We start from the raw sequence: 26,707 nt of genomic DNA, 5'->3' as shown, positions 1-26,707 counted from the left end.
GCTTGGACACCAATCGACTTTTTTCTGTGGAGAAAGCCGAAAGAGGCTGTCTACTAGGACATACCACCTATAACTGATGACATACAATGACATATTACAGCAACCTGCTCGGATATCTCCGCTGAAAAGTTAACACATGTGTTGCAGTCTACCAGACTGGAAGTGTGTATTGCCACTGCACCACTGCCGGCAGTCATTTTTAACATGACCTGTCAGAATCCACATCACTTGTTATGCACTGTGTTTTTCCTTAGTGTGTGCTGTGACAGGTATTGTACAAGTGTCATCTGTCGTGTTAAGTGGCAGATTATACACTTTTAACTGAGTCTGAATAATCATACCAGCTTTGCAGAATGTAAGCAAATTACAGAGACCCTACATTCTCATAGAATGCACTAAACGATATATATATATATATATATATATATATATATATATATATATATATATATATATAAAAGAGAGAGAGATTGCGGTCATGTAAGTATTGGGGCAAACTGTGTTCTGAACAACTCTGCATTGTTGCCAGATGTATCCAAGATGGCGGATTTGGGGGGGGGGGAATTTGAATTTTGGCGGGAAGTAGGTCAATTGGGCTACCTCCACTAACCTAACCCCCATCCCCTCCCCTCCACCAGAAAAATGGCAGGAAGTTCAAATTTCAACAGGATAATGGCTTGGCTCTGAGCACTATGGGACTTAACATCTATGGTCATCAGTCCCCTAGAACTTAGAACTACTTAAACCTAACTAACCTAAGGACATCACACAACACCCAGCCATCACGAGGCAGAGAAAATCCCTGACCCCGCCGGGAATCGAACCCGGGAACCCGGGCGTGGGAAGCAAGAACGCTACCGCACGACCACGAGATGCGGGCAACAGGATAATGCATCACACCACACTTACCTCCACTAACCTAAGAAAATGGGGGGGAAATTGTTCAATTGGGCAACCCCCACTAACCTAAGTCATCCGACCGCCACCTCATCTTATGAACTGGCGCCAAGTTTGAATTTTGGCTGTGAAATAGGTCAATTGGGGTTTCTCTACGAAACTAAGAAGATGGTGGGAAAGATAGCTCACCTCCACTAGCCTAAGTCACCCGACCGCCACCTCCACCTAAGGATTTGTGGGAAAAGAACACGACCAGTGCTAGACATAAGTCTTTGTTATTTTGCATGCACTATTTTATTTAAACAATTAGAGGCACTAACACCATCCAGTGTGGTCGCTGTGGGGTCTGTACCCCAGCTGACCTAGTACACAGTACCACCACCAGAGGGTGCTCTCATCTTTGAAGTAATCCAAGATGGCCACCATGATGCGAGTATCGTTATCCAAGATGGCGGGAAACTGTGTTTGCCATGAGGTCTAGTTCTAATACACAGTACCACCACCAGAGAGCGATGTCGTCCATTCTGTGATGTAATCCAACATGACAGTCTGGGGTAGGGGAAGTGGCGGGAAAAGGACTCTGCCTGTGCTGGACAAAAGTCTTTAGTTTGCAGATAGTGTCTCCGCCATGAGATCTATAGTCCAACTGGCCTAGTACACAGTACTACCACCAAAGAGTGCTGTCATCTCTCCTGTGACTCAGCCTGCGCTGGGTTGGTGGAGAGACTGAGGAAGGCGTGTACTTTATTTATTTTGGAACAATTTTTTTAGGGATGGAGTATATTTATCACACTGATATAAAACACACGCTCTGACATGCTTAGGGTCACAACACACAGCCCACAGATCTTTAAACCACTCCTAAATAATGCTCTGCAGACACGCAAATAACTCTTAACTTACTGAAATAATTTCAGTACGTACCTGCAAACTGCTCCTAAATAATGCAGCACAGTGATGTGTTGACACGCTCAGCATTCATAAACTGTCCAAATAGCGCATAGCCCAGCCTACAGACCAGCACGCAAAGTAATGTAACAGGCACGCGCAGACACCGGCCTCCGCCCCCTGTCCACTAGACTGCGCAGCAGGCTACTGACACCCCTGCAAAGTGACGCGGCCGTCAGTTGTCAAACCACACACAGGCACCTGTTCAGGTCCCGCATGCATGAGGCGAAGGCATCCGTTTCATACCCAACACCCGAGAAATTCCTGTCGAAATACGTGATCACCTAGGCGCCATTGATGACGCGACTGGATGGGAGCAAAGACCTATTTACAAATCGCATATGTTCCAAGGTGGGCCGCGCGCCCCTTTGTTCACCGTTACTGGTGTGAATACTCCCTCTACCTGCGGTCCAGCGAAGAGCTAATTGCCGGGAGATGCTGCAGAAATCCATTCCAGAATAGCACAAGCTGCTTTCTCCCTAGTGATTCTAACGGACCATACGTGACATGTGGCTGACGCATGGCCACGCTTAGCTACATACCATCACAAGTGCATCTAGCAACGTTCTCAATGTTATATTGAAGCCACATGGCTATCTAAAATAATAACGAAGTCGAATTCTAGTAAATTGCATAGTGTCCCAGAAACATTTAACGTGCACTTTTGTAGTAGTTTTCGTGATGTCTCAGCTTGTATGCACGGAAATTCTTGAACTAACAGAACCTGTTTACGAAAATAGCACAGAATAACATCGAATGCACAAAACCCGATCGCAACAACTACTGTATGTTGCTGTCACTAGCGGTCTTGGTTCTACAGGTACAAACAACTATCCATATTAAAAGCTATACTTTCTTTATAAATCCATGTATGGCGTTACCTACGAATCACATGGGTTTTCCAGACAAATACCGAGACGGTGGTCGTCTTACAAACCGCCAGATGTTAAAAAACCCGATCCCAACAACTACTGTATGTTACTGTCATAAGCGGTCTTAGTTCTACAGATGCACACAAGTATCCATGTTAAAAGCTATACCGACTTAATAAATCCACATATGGCAATAGGTATTAATGACGTGGTTTTTACAGACAATTACCATGACACTGAACATAGACAGTGAGCGCCGGAGTGTAAATTATCACACCAGCAGTGCAGTTACATGTCGCCGACAGTGCACCCTTGTAATAAAATTATTCAATTTTGAAAGTGATTCGGCTAAGTAGCGTGGTATGAAACAGATATATGCAGCACCCTCACGCTGCCGCCACTAGATATTTCTCCAGTATTTGTAACACATTCTGTCTTGATGCCATATCATATTTCTGGCACTCACATATCTCGAAAACGAGCCACCTTTCTCGAACCTATCTGCTACAGTAAAATTGCAATGCGGTTTTAGGTAGCCCCTGTGTACCTTGCAACTACCCCTCAGACTCTGCACTACCGTTCCTACAGCTTTGCACATGTGATTGTCCCAATGTAAGTCGGAACTGAGTAGAAGTCAGAGAAAGCTACATCTACCACCTTCGGCAACCCGTGTAGAAACAGTCCAAGCTGAGTTACTGAGACAGAACTGTGTTTGGATCATTTGACGAAGACGAAGCCTGATCCTGCAACACCAGGTAGTATAAAAGACAGTACGGGAGCTGGGGTAAGGACATGGATTTTGCTACTGCATTGTGGTGCTTCTGCAAACTACAAGCAAGTACAACAGATCCACGTCCCTCAGGGTCCATTCACGTCTGTCACCCCAACATTCTGTCCTCCTTATTCTATACCATCCACCAGAGAAAAATTATGAACTATAAAAGCTCAAAAACTTCATCTGATAGAGAACAGGATAAGATTTTTAACGCATCTCTCTCCTCCCATATATCTAAACCAAATACCACATGTGTGCAGGCATCAAGCACATGTGACGATCCTATTAAATATACTGGTATTGATCGACTGCACAGACAAGTTTAAGGTTTCATTATCCGTACTGTAGGATGATGACCGTATCCCACAGACTATAGTGTATGTCGCAAGAGACACTCCCTGTGACCCTGTGTCGTTGTTTGAAACATTGTTTTCTAATATGCTTTGCACACTGCCATATATTTTATTTTGCTGTCACGACTTTGAGGTCTGTGTCAGGTCCTAAACTGACATTAAGATGCTCTGATCCACGGCCTCTCACAGAAAGCTAGACATCCCACAGTGTAAATCATTTTGTTACTGCGGCTACCATAACACGCGACACACAGTGGATACTTTTAAATAAAAGACAGTTACAACACAAGGAAACTAGAAGAGTTTGTCTGTGTTGAGGAGAGTTTCCAAACTGATATCCGAAAGAGATTGACGACCTCTATTTAAAGTAATCTGCCCCAGTGACGGAATAGATGATGGCTCTGTGTTCCCTTTCGACTGATTCCTCATATTGCACTCATGTACGCAATCACTGTTTCGGTGCTAGCAACCCCCAGAAGGTGTCACCCATCCACGAAATTCATTCCCCAACTCAAACAAGAGCTGTCAGTCAATCATTATGCGATAATCAACAGTGTGCCAATGCACGAATGGGATGGAAAGACACTGCCGATGTACTGTAATAATAAGCATCACAGTTGATAGTGCAAACAATTTTAGCAATTTTACAGTAATTTCAACCCCAGCCAATGATGTGACAGCATGTTTCCCCAATTTCAGTACCACAGCTAAACTGCCCCTTCTCTACTTTGCGAGTATCATTGCGAATGTAGATAGATGACTACTCAGTACGTCCATTCAGTGTTAATTCTCAAACACATAAATCATCAGAGTGTACCAGACAGAGCTCTACATATTTCTAACACCTTGAGCACAGTGCTTAATTTATGATCTATCTCTCTGCATATGAGAGTCACAGAGCATACTCTAAAGTATTTTTCTAGAGACTAGGATCGGTACCTGGAAGGTATTGGTAAGAGAAAACATAAACACATGCACTCCTAGGGCTACAACGTTCTGCACTTATAATGGGCTATCATTTTAGATCGCCTGCATTTCCAACCTCTCAGTCATATGGAATGTAGCGCTGTTAATATTCCAATGTAAGAAATATATTTCAAGTGCAGGAGATACACCCTTCTTCCCGGTTTCTCTACGATAAACTATGTTATTGAACCATAAAACAAAAAAACTACTTCCTTAAAACATTGGCTCTGTGTGATACGAGTACAATATAGCTTTCCAGAGATGTATAGCGCCCACTGTTCACATCCGATCACGGTTTGAAAATTATACTGTGCCTACATCAGCCCTCTTTAAAATGATCGTTAGTAACGGAGAATACCTCTTACAAGGAAACAGATAAATCCATAGCAGCAGCGTCCGACATGTGAAATTTACAAGTAATTCCGACACTGCCTCTGTAAACAGCAAACCTGTCAGGTAAATGTGTACATGGTGAATGCAGTGCCTCATAACACCTATCACTAACTTAGTTTGACGCTGAAGTCTAGATTTTACACCCAAGATGCGACAGAGGGGATGGAGTACATCACATAAATCAAAGTTCGTTTAGAGGAATGTGTCACATTTCATCACGCATGAGATGGAAGTCCTCTGATGATCGACAGGTTTACCGTTAACGATCGCAAGTAGACAATGCTTTAAACTACATACAGAACACGTTCGCTGTATACGAGTAGAACGCAGGCTATATCACACGACTGATGCACCCTGACAGAACGGTGGAAAAATTGACCTGCAGCAACTTCTCCTTCTCTAGAATGCATCGTCAGTCAACCATCAAATCGTACCTCATTACATCTCCATATCAATCGATCACCCCGTCCACTCTCTGTTATCTTTTAACACAGATGCAAGTAAGTTTAGATGTGGATGGTTCTCTGTCTTCCTGAAAAGCATCAAATACAATAGTCAACTCGTATCACTGGTACCTCAAGACATACTGTATAACGCTGCCTCGGCGGAGGAAAATTGACTGTCTCCCTGATTCCCTTCGTTTCAGTGTTGGTGTTTTCTCGGAATCCTCTAGCTGCTGCATACTTGTTCCCATGTACAAATTGTTTGGCGAGAACCAGGAGATACAAAAGTGCTTCCTCAATTGCCCCGCATTTCGATGTACACTACTGACCATTACAATTGCTACACCAAGAAGAAATGCAGATAATAAACGGGTATTCATTGGACAAATATATTATACTAGAACTGACATGTGATTACATTTTCACGCAATTTGGGTGCATAGATCCTAAGAAATCAGTACCAAGAACAACCATCTCTGGCCATAATAATGGCCTCGGTACGCCTGGGCATTGAGTCAAACAGAGCTTGGATGCCGTGTACAGGTACAGCTGCCCATGCAGCTTCAACACGATACCACAGTTCATCAAGAGTAGTGACTGGCGTATTGTGACGAGCCAGTTGCTCGGCCGCCATTGACCAGGCGTTTTCAATTGGTGAGAGATCTGGAGAATGTGGTGGCCAGGGCAGCAGTCGAACATTTTCTGTATACAGAAAGGCCTGTACAGGACCTGCAACATGCGGTCGTGCATTATCCTGCTGAAATGTAGGGTTCCGCAGGGATCGAATGAAGGGTAGAGCCACGGGTCATAACACATTTGAAATGTAATGTCCACTGTTCAGAGTGCTGTCAATGCGAACAAGAGGTGACCGAGATGCGTAACCAATGGCACCCCATACCATCACACCGGGTGATACACCAGTATGGCGATGACGAATACACGCTTCCAATGTGCGTTCGCCACGATGTCACCAAACATGGATGCGACCATCATGATGCTGCAAACAGAACCTGGATTCATCAAAAAAAATTACGTTTCGCCATTTGTGCACCCAGGTTAGTCGTTGAGTACACCATCGCAGGCGCTCCTGTCTGTGATGCAGCGTCAAGGGTAATCACAGCCATGGTCTCCGAGCTGATAGTCCATGCTGCTGCAAACGTCGTCGAACTGTTCGTGCAGATGGTTGTCGTCTTGCAAACGTCCCCGTCTGTTGACTCAGGGATCGAGACGTGGCTGCACGATCCGTTACAGCCATGCGGATAAGATGCCTGTCATCTCAACAGCTAGGCCACTGGAACCCAGCACGGCGTTCCGTATTACCCTCCTGAACCCACCGGTTCCATATTCTGCTAACAGTCATTGTATCTCGACCAACGCGAGCAGCAATGTCGCGATACAATAAACCGCAATCGCGGTAGGCTACAATCCGACCTTTATCAAAGTCGGAAATGTTGTGGTATGCATTTCTCCTCCTTACACGAGGCATCACAACAACGTTTCACCAGGCAACGCCGGTCAACTGCTGTTTGTCTATGAGAAATCAGTTGGTAACTTTCGTCATGTCAGCACGTTGTAAGTGTCGCCACCAGCGCCAACCTTGTGTGAATGCTCTGACAAGCTAATCATTTGCATATCACAGCATCTTCTTCCTATCGGTTAAATTTCGCGTCTGTAGCACGTCATCTTCGTGGTGTACCAATTTTAATGGCCAGTAGTGTATATTCGATCAATTTATACCTATTCCCTCGTCCGCAATGCTCTCGATATTATGTCAGATCTGTCCATGCGGTCATGACATAGCCTCTCATTCTGTGTTCTAAAATTGCTTGTAAATGCATCACAGCTGCCAAAACCTAGCCCAAATGCACTGCTTGGGAGGCGTACAGTGCTGTACTCGACTGTATCCAGTCACCTCCACATTTGGAGAGCGTTTGCTCTGTTTTCTGCCTTCCATGAAGCATGCAAATTCACAGATATACAGAAAACAGAGCAAACGATCTCCAAATGTGGAGGTGACTGGATAATGCAGATAATGAATAGGCATGTGAATACCAAATGAGCTTGCTTAACTCTGTAACGGTGTGCTGTGTCCGTTTTGTGTTACTAGCGTCGGCAGTGGCAGCTACGCTGTCTTACAGCGCCCTCGTGCGCTGCTATTGTGTACAGGTGTCGGCACCGGACAGGATACGACATCACGTGACTGCGTGCGGGCGTCGCTGGCGGTGGCGTCTTTGTCTGGGCTCCTGCTGTACACAGCCTACTGCGGCGTTATCACAGCTATCACGGCGTCGGGGCAGCCGCGGCTGCCTTTCCAAAACATGTCAGGACTGCTGCGCGATGGCTCGTACACTCTTATTACAATCGCAGATTCTTCTCCAATGAACACCTTAAGCGTTAGTAATCCACAGTTTTATTTCTTTCTTTTGCCGAGCAGGCTACACAACAAGAAGTAGGTTTGTGTCTAAGAGTTAACTTTAAAACGCGACTACAAGTAATAGATGTAAGTTACTGGGTGATGTCTTGTGTACTAGTGTGTGTAGATGTAACTCAATCTTCTTGCTGATTTCCTTAGATTATTAATGCTGCTGCAAGGTGTCTACCTACTTTTTAAATTGGGCTCGATGCAGTAATTTTTAAGTAAACGACATTCTTATACTATTTTATAGGTATGTATAAAGCCGTCGACACACGGAACGTGCTGTCGACCATTAACATTGAGTGTGCCAAGTTCAACGTCCTGCTGAACACTCAGGAACTATGCGACTTGTGCATACAGTAGGTGGACCCAAACATGGTATACGCGATCAGAAGGCACGCAGTTGAGGGATGTTTCTAGTTCGTAAGTCACACTGTTTACTCAACGGGTAAAATTCCCATGTTAGCCGGCCGGAGTGGCCGAACGGTTCTAGGCGCTTCAGTCTGGAACCACGCGACCGCTACGGTCGCAGGTTCGAATCCTGCCTCAGGCATGGATGTGTGTGATGTCCTTAGGCTAGTTAGGTTTAAGTAGTTCTAAGTCTAGGGGAATGATGACAGATGTTAAGTCCCATAGTGCTCAGAGCCATTTTGAAATTCCCATCTTAGCTCTATTAAAACGCACATTTTCTCCATCGTCCACGAAAAGGAAAGTACCATGTCTAATCAATAAGGACACAGGCTTATAAAAGTTCCATTACAAACAGTGCGGTACAAATTTGGAATACTTCTCCGCATAAGATAAACATTATTTAATCATTCCTACATTTTAATAAAACCCCAAGGTCAGTCTTACTTGATCACTGTTCCTACCCAGTAGCAGAATCTTTGCAACATATGAATTACGAAGCGTAAAAGAAAAAAAGGAGCAAAACATATTTATACAAGTTGCGCAATCTGTCCTGTAGATTAAGCCAATCGAACAAAGTCACCCCTCAAAAGAAGGTGAACTTATATTTACATAACATCAAATATTATAGCATATACTTATATTAAACTAATAATAAAGAATCAGAACCTAATAAAAACGTGAATGTTAGGAAAAAAAATTTGAAAATACTTAGATGTGAACCACCACCCCAACAAAGAACTCTTATATCAGGCATGCGTGTGACGTAGGTGGCGTTGTGCCATCTCATTGGTCAACGCTCAGTCGCATGCTCAGAATATCTGACATACCAGATACTGATCTGCACATTCGGAAAGACTCCCGAACGTGCTGTTCCACGCTATGACGTCAGAAACTCGGCACGCTCAACGTCTGGATGCACGGTCCGTGTGCCGACGTATTAAGACTGAGTTTCAACAGACACTGAACTCACACCATTCCACACTGCCCAGCACTGCCCCCAAGGGCACAAACGCCATGGTATAAATATACACCAACAATTAACATATTTTATAGCATTGTTAAATACTTGTTTTTTGACAAATTGTAATGAAACTCTTGCTAATGTAATCAGTTTAGTGGTGAATTAAACTATGACATAACTCAAAGCTTTCCACAAGATAATGATTTTACAAATCCACTAACATGAAAATGTGCAGTTACGTAAAGTAAATACAATAACAATAACACACCTGCCTCTGTGGCCGAGGTCATAGCAAACGTTTGTGCGGTGACAATTGATTCGAGGGTAACCTATTTCGAATTCTGGCAGTGGTAAAAAATTTCACTGCCCGTATTTGGCCGTCAAGGGCTTCAGGTGCCGGTGTAAACTTTCTGATCACCGAACTTTGCACCAATGTCCTGTTTTAAATACTAAACCTCTCCGCAGTGTCTCCTGAAGTGAAGGCATGTGCCGCTATTGATGGAGATCTGTCTGTCAGATGGGGATGTTAACCTTGGCATCGCCTTGGTTCTATTTGCGAGGAGTAGGTTATGTGCCGGCACCGGGTTTCACCCTCACCCTTCTATCACCACCATCACAGAACACAAACATTGCACTACACTCCACTCACACATTCAATACATACAGGTAATATTACAAATAATGTAAAGGAGCACATCGTAAACAAATAAACAAAACAAAATGACAGCTAAAGAAACACGAATTACAATGACGCTTAGGTGAATTGCAGATTACTAATGTGTTTTCAGCAATTTTACATCAAGTAGTTTTTACTGAGCAAATAGTTTTTATTTAGTAAGGTCGTGAAATCTAGATTCTGGAGTTCGTCTATGTTGTGAGAATGATGAAACGTTTTGCAGTTGGATACTTTTCTGAATATTTTAGCTGTTTGACAATAAAATAGTTAACAACAATTTCTGAAGATTACAAATATTTTTCTGCAACTCACATGCATCTATACAAAACTGTAGGTTGTTCACTGTGAATGAATACAATATGTGACAATGGGTACCATAAACTGTGGTTGAAAAAGGTATCGATAGATTTGTTTCGTCCATGGCCATTCTGTCTGTTGAAACGTAACTTCATCCTCATATTGATTTGCTTTCTTCTTGTGGTCTTCCATAAGTCACTGTAGCAACAATGTCAATATAGATCACTTAACAAAACAAAAAAGCCTAGGGCAGGAATTGTGTGTCCATTTGGGGAAACACACTTGCACTACATACGCATATTTGAGGAGAAAATGCTAAACCAAAATTGTATTAATTGCAGTTGTTTTTATAGCTTCTTTGCTGTCATGGCACTATTCTTTTTTCACACTACCTATTTTCATTCAAGTTCCAGCAAAAGAATGTATTCAGAAGTGTGATAGATTGTCCCTACAACCTTACTTCCCTCTCTCTCATTACATGCAATTCACATAAAAGGGATTAACAAAATGTGTGACCAATTTTAAAACTCAATAATTAACATTGGCTTCTCGGGAATTGCATGATTACCATTCTTCTAACTTCTAGATAACTTACAAAAATGCAAACAGGATGTGGTTGGCGAAATAAAACTGTCCTTAATACAGAGCGGTACAGTTCAGTAAATAAATATGTTTGTCTTATACTTTATGCCTGCTGTAAGTGGAACAACAGACTTTTGTTGACTGTGGAAAATTTTTCTATGTCCAAGAACTTGTGCAGCTATTTTACAAAGTCATGGACTTGTCACGTGAATATCTCCAAACACTTTTGATTGCAACTGGTACACTGCACATCCGCAAAAATCTTGCTTTGACATGTCCATACAACCAACTGTCCTAGGCCAACATGTTCGCTGCCCCCAAATCTGTCTTCCATCGGTCGTTGCAAAACTCTAAAAATGCATTTACTATACAGTTATTATAAAAACTGCACATCTAAACATTTTATATAACTCATGCATACATATTCATACATTCAACATGATGCCAACTGGATTTTTTCTATACATTGGAGAAAATAACTTTCACATGACATGTCACTACCAAATAACATAGCTTGATGGAAGTTAGACCATTTGTAGAAAGAACTGTTACAGTACACTACAGAACATTCCTGAAAGAAATACACAATAAGACGAACAGAAACGACACTCTTAGTCAAAGGCAATAATTAAACTGAAGTCACCGCTGCTGTGTCGAGGCCTTGCACCTACTCAGCCAGCAACCAGCAACACAGAGTTTATGCTCAGACCTTGCAAGAGATATATCTTCAGATGACAGTAAGGAATGGTCATGCTCCGCTTGGCCACTAGGTGGCAACCTAGGCGCCGCACAGTGGGCCAGAATCTTGAAAAGGTGGCCAAAAAGGAAAAAAAAAGTTTATAGATGGGAAGTTTGGGCTATCTGGTAGACTTCAGCAATGCTGTAACAACTGAATGCTGGCTGTGCGGACGACCACATGTTCATTTTTTCGGTTATATCTCAGGTCAAATGCGGCAGTTCATTGTTAGCCTGGCCGGGCTACAGAAACAGCCTTGTTGTTAAAGATAGTTATCTGTGTTTTGTGCAATTGAAGCTAATATTTCCAATATGGAAGGTATTCCAGGAGGTATGTACTAATGAAAAACATTTATATCACTATTAAATCATCACTTATGCATGTTTATTTTTCAATTAACGTACTATAGGAAAAAGGACGAGAAAATTTTAAATGCGCTTAAAAAATAGAGATAAGTTATGAATTCCACGACATTCCGCTTTCTTTTGCGCTGTGTCCGCAAGTATATATTATTACCTTTGTAAATTAAGCTTCAAATCCTGATACTAGTCGCTACTCTGGCTTTGAGCCAAGTATCAAACGACACTTGTAAAATGTCATTGTTGAGACATCTTCAAAAATGACAATAGAATTAATTAACTATGAGCTGCAATGGTACAATTTAAATTATAATCGAAGTGTAGAAGCATTGTAAAGAATAAAATAATTAGAAAAATAACGGATAGTGTAACACAGAACTTTTTTTTTTTTTTAATTTCGGTTTCATCCGCTCCAGCGTATTCCAGAATCGGATTTTCGAGGAAAGATATTTTTCTAATAACAAAAGAGTATTTGTCAAATGATTTGTGGTCATAGAACATTTGGAAAAGTCCTTGACAGAAAAAAGTGGACATACATTTATAATTCCCGATGATATGAGGCCTACCATTTCGATTTTGTTTACAAAGTTAAGATGCAGATATAAGGAAGAAACTCGGCAACAAGATTATTTTTTCAAGAAGAACGAAAGCTGGTTAAATACAATAGTATATATTCCGATTGGTGCAAGTGTGACTAAATCCACAGGCCGACCTTCTACAAAATTTGAAACATTATCTGATAGGTCCAAAGGAAGGAGAACTGAGGAGATTCGTACGAAGTTCAGTATTGCTGAATTATCGTTCGCTGCGCAAATGAGTCTTCGATCTTCGGGGCACCCAGACGCTGTGAAGATTGTAAAAGATGTCACACTCTCAAGTCCATCCAAGGTGAAAAAATACAAGGAATGCGTGCGAGTGTCAACATCATCGCCATCCTCGTATGATGCAAATGAAGGTCTAACACTTCTTTTAGACGTGAAATTGTCAAAAGAATCTTACCAGAATTTGAGAAATGGGGCTAAAGGAAAAGGCTTAAACACACTTCATCCACCGTACTCAGCTGTTTTAGCAGCAAAACAAGCTTGCTGCCCTCCAGACGAAACCCTCACTTTTAAAGAATCAAAAGCTGAGGCACGTTTGCAAGCTTTGTTAGACCACACCGTTCAACGTGCTCTACTGCTGAAATGAGACGATATTGTACGTATGAGTGATTCAGAAATGTCTAATATGGTTTTTATTTGTAAGTGGGGCTTCGACGGAACTTCCGGGGAAAGCATGAAGTTTTCAGATTCGAGTATTTCAGATGCAAGTTTATTTTTCACTTCGTTTGTTCCACAGAAACTTGCAGGTGTAAATGAAGAAAAGAAAGAACAAAAGATATTATGGATTAATTCGAAGCCGTCTTCGATCCTATTTTGCAGACCACTCAAGTTAGAATTTACAAAGGAAACAGGGCAAACGTCTTTAAATGGGAAAGCGTATTACGACAAACAGTTCGACACAACTACAGGCATTCGAAACAGTCATTCATGGGAAAGACATTTCCATTAAATACAATTTAAGCATGACCATGGTAGATGATAAAGTGTGCAATGCTATGACCAACACAAAATCTGAGCAACGTTGTTATCTCTGCCAGGCCACGTCCGCTCAATTTAATAACATTGACGATGTTTTGAAAAGACAAGTTACCGCCGATTATCTGTATTACGGACTGTCAACTCTTCACATCTGGATTCGATGTTTTGAATGCTGTATTCATTTGGCATACCAAATGAAAACAAAAAAGTGGCAAGCTCGTAAAGCAGAAGAAAAAGCAATACTGAAAGCCAACATTCAAAAAGTTTTCAAAGAGAGACTTGGAATTTTACGATATGCCAAAACAAGGGTCTGGCAGTATGAACGACAGAAACATCGCTCGATGTTTTTTTGAAAACACTCCAACATCAGCGCTGCTAATTGGAGTTTCCGAAGAACTAATCCACCGTTTTCACATAATTTTCCAGACGATTTCGAGCGGACGTCAGATCGACGTTGAGAAGTTTCGAACATACGCCTTAGCAACTGCCAGGCACTACAAGAAAGAAGACCCCTGGTGTAACATGTCAGCAGCAGTCCATAGATTGTTGATCCGCAGTCCACACATTGTTTCTTCGGCCATTTTACCCATCGGTCAACAGTCGGAGGATGCTCGGGAATCAACCGATAAGTTGATAAAGCAATATCGCCTGAGTTTTTCTCGAAAGTTTTCAATAGTTAAGACTGTAAGACGTGTTCAGGAGATTGTTGGCAATGACAGACCCCTACATTTCTTCCTTCCTTACGCAAATCTTTGCCAAAGAAACTGAAGAGTTTGTCGCTAGAGGCCGTTGCCCTCTTAGTTCCTGTAGCGGAGGATTATGAAGATTCAGATGCAGGTGATGAGGAAACAGTGTTTGAAGATGATGATCATTCAGCTGAAGCAGAAAAAGATGATGATGAAGGTGAAAAAAGACTAAGAAAACGAAAACTTGTAATTTAGTTATAAAAAATTTACAAAATAAATAATTGTAATTGAAATGAAATAATTTTTTGTAGTATTTTACACCATCTTCTATCCTCTATTTGGTCCTTTCTTCAAGCTTTCCACTTTTTTGGTTTATATTTTTAGCCATCCCCCCTCCCCCCCCCCCATGAACCATGGACCTTGCCATTGGTGGGGAGGCTTGCGTGCCTCAGCGATACAGATAGCCGTACCATAGGTGCAACCACAACAGAGGAGTATCTGTTGAAAGGCCAGACAAACATGTGGTTCCTGAAGAGGGGCAGCAGCCAGCCTTTTCAGTAGTTTCAGGGGCAACAGTCTGGATGATTGACTGATCTGGCCTTGTAACATAACCAAAATGGCCTTGCTGTGATGGTACTGCGAACAGCTGAAAGCAAGGGGAAACTACAGCCATAATTTTTCCCGACTGCATGCAGCTTTACTGTATGGTTAAATGATGATGGCATCCTCTTGGGTAAAATATTCTGGAGGTAAAATAGTCCCCCATTTGGATCTCCGGGTGGGGACTACTCAAGGGGACGTCTTTATCAGGAGAAAGAAAACTGGCGTTCTACGGATCGGAGCGTGGAATGTCAGGTAGGTTAGAAATTTTAAAAAAGGGAAATGGATAGGTTAAAGTTAGATATAGTGGAAATTAGTGAAGTTCGGTGGCAGCAGGAGCAAGACTTTTGGTAAGGCGAATACAGGGTTATAAATACAAAATCAAATAGGGGTAATGCAGGAGTAGGTTTAATAATGAATAAAAAAATAGGAGTGCGGGTAAGCTACTACAAACAGCATAGTGAACGCATTATTGTGGCCATGAAGCCCATGCCTGCTACAGTAGTACAAGTTTATCTGCCAACTACCTCTGCAGATGACGAAGAAATTGATGAAATTTATGATGAGATAAAAGAAATTATTCAGATAGTAAAGGGATACAAAAATTTAATAGTCATGGGTGACTGGAATTCGATAGTAGGAAAAGTGAGAGAAGAAATCCCCGATGTTATTCAATCTGTATATTGAGCAAGCAGTAAAGGAAACGAAGGAAAAATTCAGAGTAGGAATTAAAATCCATGGAGAAGAAATAAAAACTTTGAGGTTCGCCGATGACATTGCAATTCTGCCAGAGGCAGCAAAGGACTTGGAAGAACAGTTGAATGGGATGGACAGTGTCTTGAAAGGAGGATATAAGATGAACATCAACAAAAGCAAAACGAGGATAATGGAATGTAGTCGAATTAAGTCGGTGATGCTGAAGGAATTAGATTAGGAAATGATACACGTAAAGTAGTAAAGGAGTTTTGCTATTTGGGGAGCAAAATAACTGATGATGGTCGAAGTAGAGAGGATATAAAATGTAGACTGGCAATGGCAAGGAAATCGTTTCTGAAGAAGAGAAATTTGTTAACATCGAGTATAGATTTAAGCATCAGGAAGTCGTTTCTGAAAGTATTTGTATGGAGTGTAGCCATGTATGGAAGTGAAACATGGACGATAAATAGTTTGGACAAGAAGAGCACAGAAGCTTTCGAAATGTGATGCTACAGAAGAATGCTGAAGATTAGATGGGTAGATGAGATAACTAATGAGGAGGTATTGAATAGAATTGGGGAGAAGAGAAAAATGTGGCACAACTTGACTAGAAGAAGAGATCGGTTGGTAGGACATGTTCTAAGGCATCAAGGGATCACCAATTTAGTATAGGAGGGCAGCGCAGAGATGAATACACTAAGCAGATTCAGAAGGATGTAGGTTGCAGTAGGTACTGGGAGATGAAGAAGCTTGCACAGGATAGAGTAGCATGGAGAGCTGCATCACACCAGTCTCAGGACTGAAGACCACAACAACAACAACAACATTTTTAGCCATTAAAAACCCAACAACTCTTAAATACTGACTTTTATACAAATAAATATAAATAAAAAGAGTTATCAATTTTGACCACCATCTTGGATCCACATTTTTTTTATTTTTGAACTCGGCCTACATCAGCAACCTCGATAATTCTCTAAAAATTACTTTTATATGAATAAAATATTGTGTAGTGTACATAGAGCCCGCCATCTTGGATCCGCCATTTTGTTTTTTTTTCACTTTTTGATACCGTATTCTTAATCAGAAACTTCGTTAACCCTTACATACTAAGTTTGGTACAAATTCAGCAACTCCTTATATTTTGACTAGTTTTTTGGGATTCTGACTCAATGTGCGCCACCAGAGGTCACTGGTCGCACAGACCTTTTCTCCTCTGCAAGTGTTGTGACTAGAAGTAGTACCTGCAGTTTCCTGGTGCTCAGGCAATATTTGGATGGCTCCTGGGTTATGCTCGAGCAGTTTGCTCCAAGTGAGTTTCCCGGGCCTAGTGCCGATTGCGAAAGCATTCTCACAATCTGAATCTCACTCTGCAGCTGCCACTACGATGACGCCACAGTCCACATCGACTTTTGCCTCCAGGAGCTGGCAGCTGTGGATCCACACAAACCGTGCCCTCCAACACTGTGACCAGCAGTTGCATTTTATAATATTTGTCTTTTGTTTCTCGTCAGCAATACTTCTGACTTCTACCTTTGAGTGTGCCTTTGGGACTTTTAACTTTGGTTCATCATTTCAGGACTTTAACTTTTTGCATGACCCTTCTGGACTTTTGACTGTGGCGTGCCTAGTGCATGGACATTGGATTTTAAAACTTTCAATTTACTGTTACGTTTTCAGGCTTTCAGCTCCCTGATATCATTATTGTTCTTTCAGCATTCAAGAAGTGATTTGTTTTCAGTTACTGTGTTCAAAATTATCTCCTGCTGGAGAAGATTGTTAGTGTGCCCTAAAATAAACTTCATAGTAATTTATACCTGGGTATTTTTCCTGCACCGCCCTCGGCAGATATATGAACCACAATTCATTATGGTTCGCTGGACATTAGAAAAGGTGGGTGGTTTTTAACAGGGTGTGTGATCACCTCAGACGGCAATGCACGCTCTGCAAGTTGCTCTCATGCTGGCCACAAGGCTGGTAAACACTTCTTGTAGAAATGCATTCTGTTCTTCGACCAGGGTGTTGACAACAGCTGGCTGGTCTTTGTTCCATGTGGACATCCTGCAATACGTCTGCATAACGCATTCCACATGTGCTCTATGGTTTTCAAGAAGATGGAACGGGCAGGACAGTCCATTCGCCAAATATCGTCTTGTTACAAGAGCACCTCCACCAGCGCTTTTCAAAGCGATCGTGTATTTTCATCCATAAAAATGAAGTCAGAGACAAATGTACCGCTGAAACAATGGGAAATGAGTACAGCATCACAACACTGTTGACTGGTGAGCAGCAGTGCCTCGTGCACAATTTTGCTAGTGGGCCGCAATAAGGTTCCCTATGGCCATTTGACGAACAAGGACAGTAATCGCAACTAAATTGAAAATATTGAACTGTTTAAATATATCTAAATTTTATATTTAGTAGTTTAACATTATTCTGAATAAAATAAAATGGAAAAAAGATAAGAGCAGGTATCAAACCTGAGCCTTCGAATTGCCAGTCAGTGTGCTTGACCCCCTCTATCACAGCACCGTTACGGCAACTGCTCCTCAAAAATCCCTCATACTCAATGCTTGCATTATATGTTACACATATTTTCAAAGAAAAATACTGACTTGATGCTGTAAATAATGTAGAATTCATAATGTTGGAAGGGATGACATCACATCAGAGTATCTACAATCGAAAACAGACAGTCGTCTCCTTTCTCAGAATTGATGGTAGTCCAGCTGACCATCATTTCAGCATTCGACACTGATTTCTAGTTATGGTGGAGAGGGCGCTACAAAACATGTTTTCGTCTGTTTTATTTACGTAAAACCTCTCATTTGTAGAGAAATGACGTAATTTTTGAGTGATATCTACAGTGCGCTGTAGCACATTAGCACACGATAATGGACCACCATTGCCGGTGAGTGTGCCGAGCTCAAAAGATTTGGAGGTCATCACGTCCATGCAACATTATATCTCGCCACACCACAACACCTGAACTACCAAAACGATCATGTTGGACAATGCATGATGTACCTTCATATGGAGAGAGGTGGGACTGTGTAATGCGTCCAGGAACATTGTCGAAAATCATCGCTTAGGTGGCTTTGGTATTATGTTGCATGGGAATACTGACCTCCAAGTCTTAGAATCCGGTACATTCACCGGTCAACGTGACACAGTACTCCTTCCCCTCGCGTGTCTTTTCAGAGGTGCATTTGGCCATGACTTCGTTTTACGGATGAAAATACGCGATCACATGGAACAGTGCAGGTGGATGAGCTCTTGGGACGTAAAGATATTCAGCGAACTGATTGGCCAGACCGCTCCCGACTTAAATCCCATCAAACACGAGTGGGATGCGTTGGAGAGGCGTGTTTCAGCAGGTCCACAAGTGCCGAAGATCATCCAGTAGTTGTCGGGTAAACGAATGTTGCGCTCTACAAGAACCCTTGCCAATGTTTTGGCCAGTGAAGGTGAATGGTAAGAGCATGCACTGCCATCCCTGGTGATCACAGACCCTGCCAACTGTCAAGAACTATTTCTCGTCCGTTGTAATGCTTTGAATATCATCATGTAATGCGATAACTCCAGCATAATTATTGTCTTTGAATAAAAGTGTAATTTCTGTACGTCTCATTGAGTATTTCTTTCTGTTGCCAGCCGTTCTTTATATATACGGTCCAAGTTCCATAGAGCAATGTTACTCGCAGCGACACATCATATGAAAATTGCTATCCTCCAAGTTTTGCACATCAGTGTAGGTAAATATGTGTCTCGCCAATCACATGCACAACTTTTCATGAATAAAAACTGCAGTAAACTTACTGCTGCTACCAGATTACACATCATATAATGCTAGAATTTTAACATTTGAGCTGGTGACATTGGTTTCCTGCCAGGGTACTAAGTTTATGAGTGATTTGCATTCATTATGATGAACTGATAAAAATTAGCACCTCTCAACATTAACAAATTAAACCTAAGAAGCATACATCTCTACAGACAGTTATTCTGATTTATTATGTTATACTGCTAGTATTCTAGTTCCCAACGTATTTTTTCTTAAATGGGTTTTTGTGATCGGAATTAATATTCTAGCTCTTTATTCAAATTGCATTAATAAAAAAATCTGATACGGACTTTCGACAGTCAAAAAAATGGTTCAAATGGCTCTGAGCACTATGGGACTCAACTGCTGAGGTCATTAGTCCCCTAGAACTTAGAACTAGTTAAACCTAACTAACCTAAGGACATCACACACCTCCATGCCCGAGGCAGGATTCGAACCTGCGACCGTAGCGGTCTCGCGGTTCCAGACTGCAGCGCCAGAACCGCGCGGCCACTTCGGCCGGCTTCGACAGTCATGTTAAAGTTCTATCAGAAGAAACTTTGTTTCATGCAATCATTTAAGATATTTTCAAGTTCTTAATCTTTGAATTATCTTCAAGGCACATCAACATTTTCGATTTTCTGCACCCAATATATTACTGCATCTACAGAATGGGTCTTTAAATGTGCTTCCTCGCATCGTTTTTCTCTTTAATGTGATCCGTTACGTGATTTGGGATACTGCGTAGATTTATTAATGCTGGTTGTACTCGTGCACCAGCTACAAAATAATGTGCGGTCTTTGAGTTTACTCCCTCACACCACTCACTGTCTTGCAACAGCCACTCACCCAAGGAATACCACTGACAGTGACCACCTTGTCTGACCATTGCCCTTCTAACACCTGCGGTTTACTTCATGGGCGATACATCCCACAACAGCAAAGCTCGGGGGCCATGAGAAAGACAGGCCGTGGCACGTACGTCACAGCACGTGATACAAGTGCCAGGAGCCATCTCCGACAGGGAACGAGTAACTATTTCAGACTATTTTAATAATTCTTAACAGCATGTTTACATGCATACAAGCTCTCAATATCACACGACAAAGTCGAGACTTTGCTTGGGTATCTTTTCATTGAAATATCGATTTCCTATGGGCCCTGCACGGAGCTGAACGTTCGCGGCATATGGCGGAATAGGCGATTAGTGTGACGTTACAAGTTCCTTGCAGGCCCCGTATTTCTCGTGGGCCCCGAGCAGAGCTCAAGTGACGTCAGCTGTTAGTGACAGCTCCAACCACGCCGCCATGCAGCGATACTCCCGCCTATCTAGTACAAACTTATCGCACCGTCTGTCAAATCTCTCATGTCACCCACGCCTGTCTGTCATCTCACATTCCGTGTACCCGTCACGCAACAGCGCTGGAAGATCTTACTATACCACTCTTCCCAATGACCAGAACTTTTCACCCACGTTCAAGGTTTCTGACAGGCAATTAAATAGCTTGATCAATCGTTCTGATTGACTATTAGGCGCATGATGCCGACTGTTATTGTGGCTTCTTCATATTATATCTGTTGCTGGAATTCAATACTTCTAAAATTTTCCACACAAGGAAACAGATAAATTGCACTCTCTTGCACTGCCATTAACTTTCAGATTTTTATGCACCAATAAGAGAAGCTTACTGGACGCATTATCCGTATAATACTCTCAGGAAAACCCACTGCTGTCCATATCAACGGCACTGTCCACCAACACTGTGCGTGATTTCTCTTTATTACTATTATATTGAAATATTTTCAAATTGGAGAAGCCTTTCCAGTAAACTGTGGGACCTGAATGACATATTTTGTTTCCCGTTTTCTTAAACAGTGGAAACAGTTGCGCCATTGTACTGTGACATGGGTATGGTGTGCAACAGTCCCTCTGTTACACTCCTACATTGTCCGACTGTGTTATGTGGAGGGCTCGAGCAACCAATGTGAAACAACGATTAGAACTGACGTGAACAGTGACTTCCGTCAAGGCCACATATTGTTTTAACTTCAGGAAATCCACCTTTTGTCAAGCAATGAGTAGCTATATGCGCATACTGCAAAACAGAAGTTAAAGAAAAGCGTGGGCATACCGTCGCGTTTTACCGTTCTGTACCTCAGTCGGTAAAAAACAGGACCCTTGTAGGATCACTTTATCAGTAAATTAGTTTTTACTAGGCAAAAAATCAAATAAAAATGAAAATTGCACGTTGGAAATACTACAATAATCATATTACAATAATGTAGTAAAATGACCTTTTACTTGCCGATTTTCAGGATTCAAATAATCCAGTCGACAGGACGATTTACAAGAAGTACATTGAGGGCAAAGATATGCCTCGTACATCAGAAGACCTCTTTGGGAGGCTGTGCAGCTCACGGAAGTACGCCGTGATGGTATCCAAGACGAGGTTCATCCACAGCACTAACTACATGCGGTGCTCAGTCACATGTGTGCACGAGTCCAACGGAATGCAGGAAGCTTTCGCGTTCCCAAAGAAAAGTCCTTACCGGGAAGCCATTAATTACCAGTAAGTACATACACCCGTGATGCAGTAATTACAACAACCAAACATTTATTCTTGATTATTCTGTCCCATGGAAATGGTATTGTGCGCAACACCTTTGCTCAGTTCCTTCTGTTTCAAACTATATTTTTATATCCAAAAACATGCAGGAAAGATCTATAGTGTAACTCATTTAGTGTTGCTAAGACTGAAACAGGGGAGAAATCGCTACACTAATACTTGCTTGGAAAGAACTGTTGTAAACGTTAAGTACATAATGTATACAGTGTGGAGAACTGTATCTGAATCGAATTTTCTTTTTAATGTACACTAAAAGGTAAAAAGGCACTGGCATTTTTGTAACAAGATTATTGCATAACATATATCTTAAAGTAACAAGTCCATTAACAGTATGGGTAAATGTTGTCAGACGTACCAGACTTACAGACTTAGACGCTCTTTCACAGTACTGGCTTTGTGGACACAATACACTAATCTCTAAGATACACAAAGACGTTATTTGAATTGTCAGTATGATTACTTAACAATGAAGTATTTGTGTGAACATTGTGAAGATACTGTTTTAGTTTATTTTCAACATCTGTGTTCGGATCATTTAGTTTTCAGCCGTAGCAATGTACTGAGGAGTACCGGTGGCAAGTAGTGAGGAGAGTAGCATGGTTGTGGGCAGGTGGGTCCCAGTAGACACTCTGAAAAAAAAAAAAGAAACAATAATTTATTAACTTTAGATACACAATACATGTGAGGCAGGCATGCACCATTTCAGTGATCTAGGCTGCTGAAGGAACAACGTCAGAGTCCCACAGCGCTGACGTTGGCAGAGTGATAGCCAATGGCCGAGAGTGGGCCACGGCCTCAGCATCAACGGCCCTCCATGTTACGCTGCGACAGCATCCTGCAGAGCCGGGTACCCGCACTTAAGTGACTCACATACGGCAATGTCCACCACACAGTCAAATAAGGACTGCTGTGCACGGGACACAACTCATTGTCTTGTGGCAGGAGCCAGACAAGGGAATGTGCAGATGGCAGGACAGCGGCGCCGTGGCACTAAGCCCTACAAGGAGGCTCAGTAATGGCAGCAGCTAGCCCGACCTTGTCCCAAACCCAAGGCTACAGACGTCCAGAGTGCACCTGGTGTTGTGTTGGTGCTGCTGAGCTTCAAATGCCTCTACCTCAAAATCCGCTACTGTTTATATGGCTCTGATGCGCATTTGTTACACTAAAACTCTGCATTCAGTCACATAGCATACAACAAGTCCTGCCCTGGTGTGATGACGTCATCCTGCCTGCTACAGCTATTAGCACTGCACAGTGCATTTTTCTGCTGAGTACGACTAATCTGTCTCATAGCCCTTTTATGTAGATGTTATTCTATCCCACACGTCGATACACTGCACTTACTGACCAGTGCTAGTTCGATGCAATGCTACACTGTGGCTCCTCATAAATTATTCCAGGTTTTACTGAAACTACACACATCACTCCGGATCCCAGAACTCCTGAAGATGGACGTTGACTGTGAATATTGTATCACAGACACAGTCCCTTTGACTGTTCAGAGATGTCACTAAACCCGCCCAAAGATGTAAACAACCATGCATGAGCAGCGCCTATTAGACGGAGGGGGTCCAACCGCCGATCAGTTCCAGTCATTCCACCAGAAAGGAGGTAAACAGCTCATGTTGTCTGTAGTTCAACCATGCCTAGATGGTCAATACTGCAGTTCGATTGCGTCCGCATTGTTACTTTGTGCAGGGAAGGGCTCTCAACAATGGAACTGTCCAGGTGTCTCGGGGCCCAACAACATGTCATGGACCGCTCAGGACTGGCATCACGTTGTCTTCACCAATGAGTGTCCCATATGCCATCAACCAGACAACCGTCAGAGACATGTTTGGAGGCAACCCGGTCAGGCTGAAAGCCTTAGGCACACTGTCCAGTGAGTGCAGCAAGGTGGAGGTTCCCTGCTGTTTTGAGGTGGCATTATGTGGGGCCGACGTATGCCGCTGGTGGTCATGGAAGGCGCCGTAATGGATGATTGATACGTGAATACTGTCCTCCGACCGATAGTGCAACCATATTGGCAGCATATTGGTGAGGCATTTGTCTTCATGGACGATAATTCGTGCTCCCATCATGCACGTCTTGTGAATGACTTTCTTCAGGGTAACGACATCGCTTGACAAGAGTGGCCAGCATGTTCTCCAGACATGAACTCTATCAAACATCCCTGAGATAGATTGAAAAGCCGGCCGCTGTGGCCGAGCGGTTCTGGGTGTTTCAGTCTGGAACCGTGCTGCTGCTACAGTCACAGGTTCGAATCCTGCCTTGGGCATGGATGTGTGTGATGCCCTTAGGTTAGTTAGGTTTAAGTAGTTCTAAGTCTAGGGGACTGATGACCTCAGATGTTAAGTCCCATAGTGCTTGGAGCCATTTGAACCATTTAGATTGAAAAGGGCTGTTTATGGACGATGTGACCCACCAACCACTCTGAGGGATCTATGCCGAATCGCCATTGAGAAGTGGGCAATCTGGACCAACAGAGCCTTGATGAACTTTAGGATGGTATGCCATGGTGAATACAGGCTTGCATCAATGCAAGAGGATGTGCTACTGGGTATTAGAGGTACAGCAATCTGGAGGTCTTCTTGTATGGTGGTACAACATGCAATGTGTCGGTTTCATGACAAATAAAAAGGGCTGAAACAATGTTTATGCTGATCTCTAGTCCAATTTTCTGCACAGGTTCCGGAACTCTCGGAACCGAGGTGCAGCAAAACTTTTTTTTGATGTGTGTAGATACTGACACTGTATTACCTCCTGCTGGAGACCTGTCCCCTCGAGTCTTCCTTAGTACTGGTTCCCCACCATGACCACTTCCACCTTTATACTAAACTGACAACTTCAGATACTGTATATTTATCATCTTAAAATTTTATGGCTACCTCCTATCCTCTTTCTCTCTTGCTTTTGGGATCCAATCCACTGGAACCTGGATCACTCATGACATGAGATTTCTTTATGGCGCACTGTCACAGATAAACAAATGCTATGCGGAGCTAAATCAGAGTCACCACAGCATTAGGAGTTGTGACACTCAAGGTCACAGCTGCTAGTTGTCTACCATCCCATTTCTGCTCCACGTGCTGCATTAACAGTGATCTGTCTCCCCTGTGCAACTATCGTCTGGCTTATTGAATGGACTACTCTTCGTTCTCAGGTATCATTCAAGAAGCTCCAGGTATCATTCAAGAAGCTCCAAGGCATCATCTGGCCAATGTAGCTGCAGTTCTGTTATATTTAACTGAAGAACTCCCATCACTGCAGTCAGTAAATGGAAAGTTGGCCCCATAATTTCACACATAGTTCCGTTTATCAACAACCTATTACCTCTTAATTCTAAGTGTCTGGCTCCCATGAGCTTCCCTTGCTCAGAGCAGTTTTCAGCCACTATTGTGTTATTGTACGCTGAATACACCTTAAGTAGTCCTGCTTGCCGGAAGTAGAGTTTTAGTTCCATCACCTCCTTTCAGCATGGACAACCCTCTGTCTTTCCAGTGGACCACTGCATGGTGCAAGTACTTCCTTCCATCTGAATCTTGCGAGAAGTGATCATTTTAGCTGATCAAGTCCATCCAATATACAATGTTTGTTCCCCAGTTGTGATGCCGTGTACCAAGATGAAAGGGCTTCTGTTAACACAGCTCGCATGGTCAAGGATTGGTTTTGTGAGCACGAGAATAAATAGTCACATCTCCACTCGAACAGATAGTATATCTTTTTGGATAGCTCAATTGGAAAGAACACTGACCATGACAGGCAAGTCTTTCCCAGTCTGACACACAGTTTTAATCTATCATCATGTTTCAAACCAGACATTTGTCCGCTACAGGATGAAAAATTAATTGATTGCTGTGTGTTGCAACAGAAGTCTGGTGAAACTGCAGGCTTTTTCTACTCATTATTTTGTTTCACATTTAAGTGTTTCCCTCTGTTATCGTTTGACTCCATTGCCTATTCATAAGCCAGTGTAATGAAGCAGCCAGCATGTTAAGTACAAACAGAAGCCTTGTTGAGTGTCACGGTTATCACTGTTTACAGCCTGCTGCGCTTGAGGAATGAGGGGGTGCTGGATCATCTGCTGTGGAACTTGTGGAAAGTGGGCAGCACACAGCACCACCAGCAGCAATCCACGCCTATGGTAGCTGCGAGGCAAGTCGTCCCAGCACTCGCGGTTCTGGCAGCTGCTGGAGTGATAGCCCTATGGCTGCTGCTGCTGGAGAATGCCTGCTGTAGGAGGGGTGCAGAAGAAGTCTGTGCCAGATGCAAAGTGAGTGGCTCCAGTTCTAGCAATTGCTGTTCTCTCCACCCCATGCCTCCTGCTGCTGTGTACTAATAGAATACAATTACCTTCATGTTAATTTTTTCAGTATGTATTTTACAACATGTTCGGCAAGGCATAAAAATAGTTGTACACCCATGCTCCCTATTTTATGTGCACACTCAGTAACATTCAGGTGTGTCTCTGAAACAGGGTACGCAATTGAGAGATTAGTTTTCTGATGGGCAAGCAGATTTCATATCATCTTCTTTGACATTATTGTTCCATCAAGCTACACGTGTCCATCTAATACAGTGTTTCTCAACGTTTCTGATATCATCAACCC

The 26,707-nt window shown here is 42.6% G+C and overlaps 1 protein-coding gene across 1 annotated transcript in view; it reads left to right on the top strand.

Annotated features, from left to right (window-relative positions):
- The window catches only part of LOC126263306 (glutamate receptor 1-like), a 58,683-nt gene extending 32,180 nt beyond the window's left edge, over nt 1–26,503 (top strand). Inside the window, exons 4-7 of the mRNA XM_049960394.1 lie at nt 7,814–8,040; nt 21,787–22,040; nt 26,142–26,370; nt 26,471–26,503. Coding sequence (XP_049816351.1) covers nt 7,814–8,040; nt 21,787–22,040; nt 26,142–26,370; nt 26,471–26,503 — 743 coding nt within the window. The remainder of the gene's footprint in view (nt 1–7,813; nt 8,041–21,786; nt 22,041–26,141; nt 26,371–26,470) is intronic.
- The last annotated feature ends 204 nt before the right edge of the window (nt 26,504–26,707 follow it).

The sequence above is a fragment of the Schistocerca nitens genome, chromosome 6 (assembly GCF_023898315.1).
Source record: "Schistocerca nitens isolate TAMUIC-IGC-003100 chromosome 6, iqSchNite1.1, whole genome shotgun sequence".
Taxonomy (NCBI): Eukaryota; Metazoa; Arthropoda; class Insecta; order Orthoptera; family Acrididae; genus Schistocerca; species Schistocerca nitens.
This window is presented reverse-complemented; position numbering and strand designations above follow the sequence as displayed.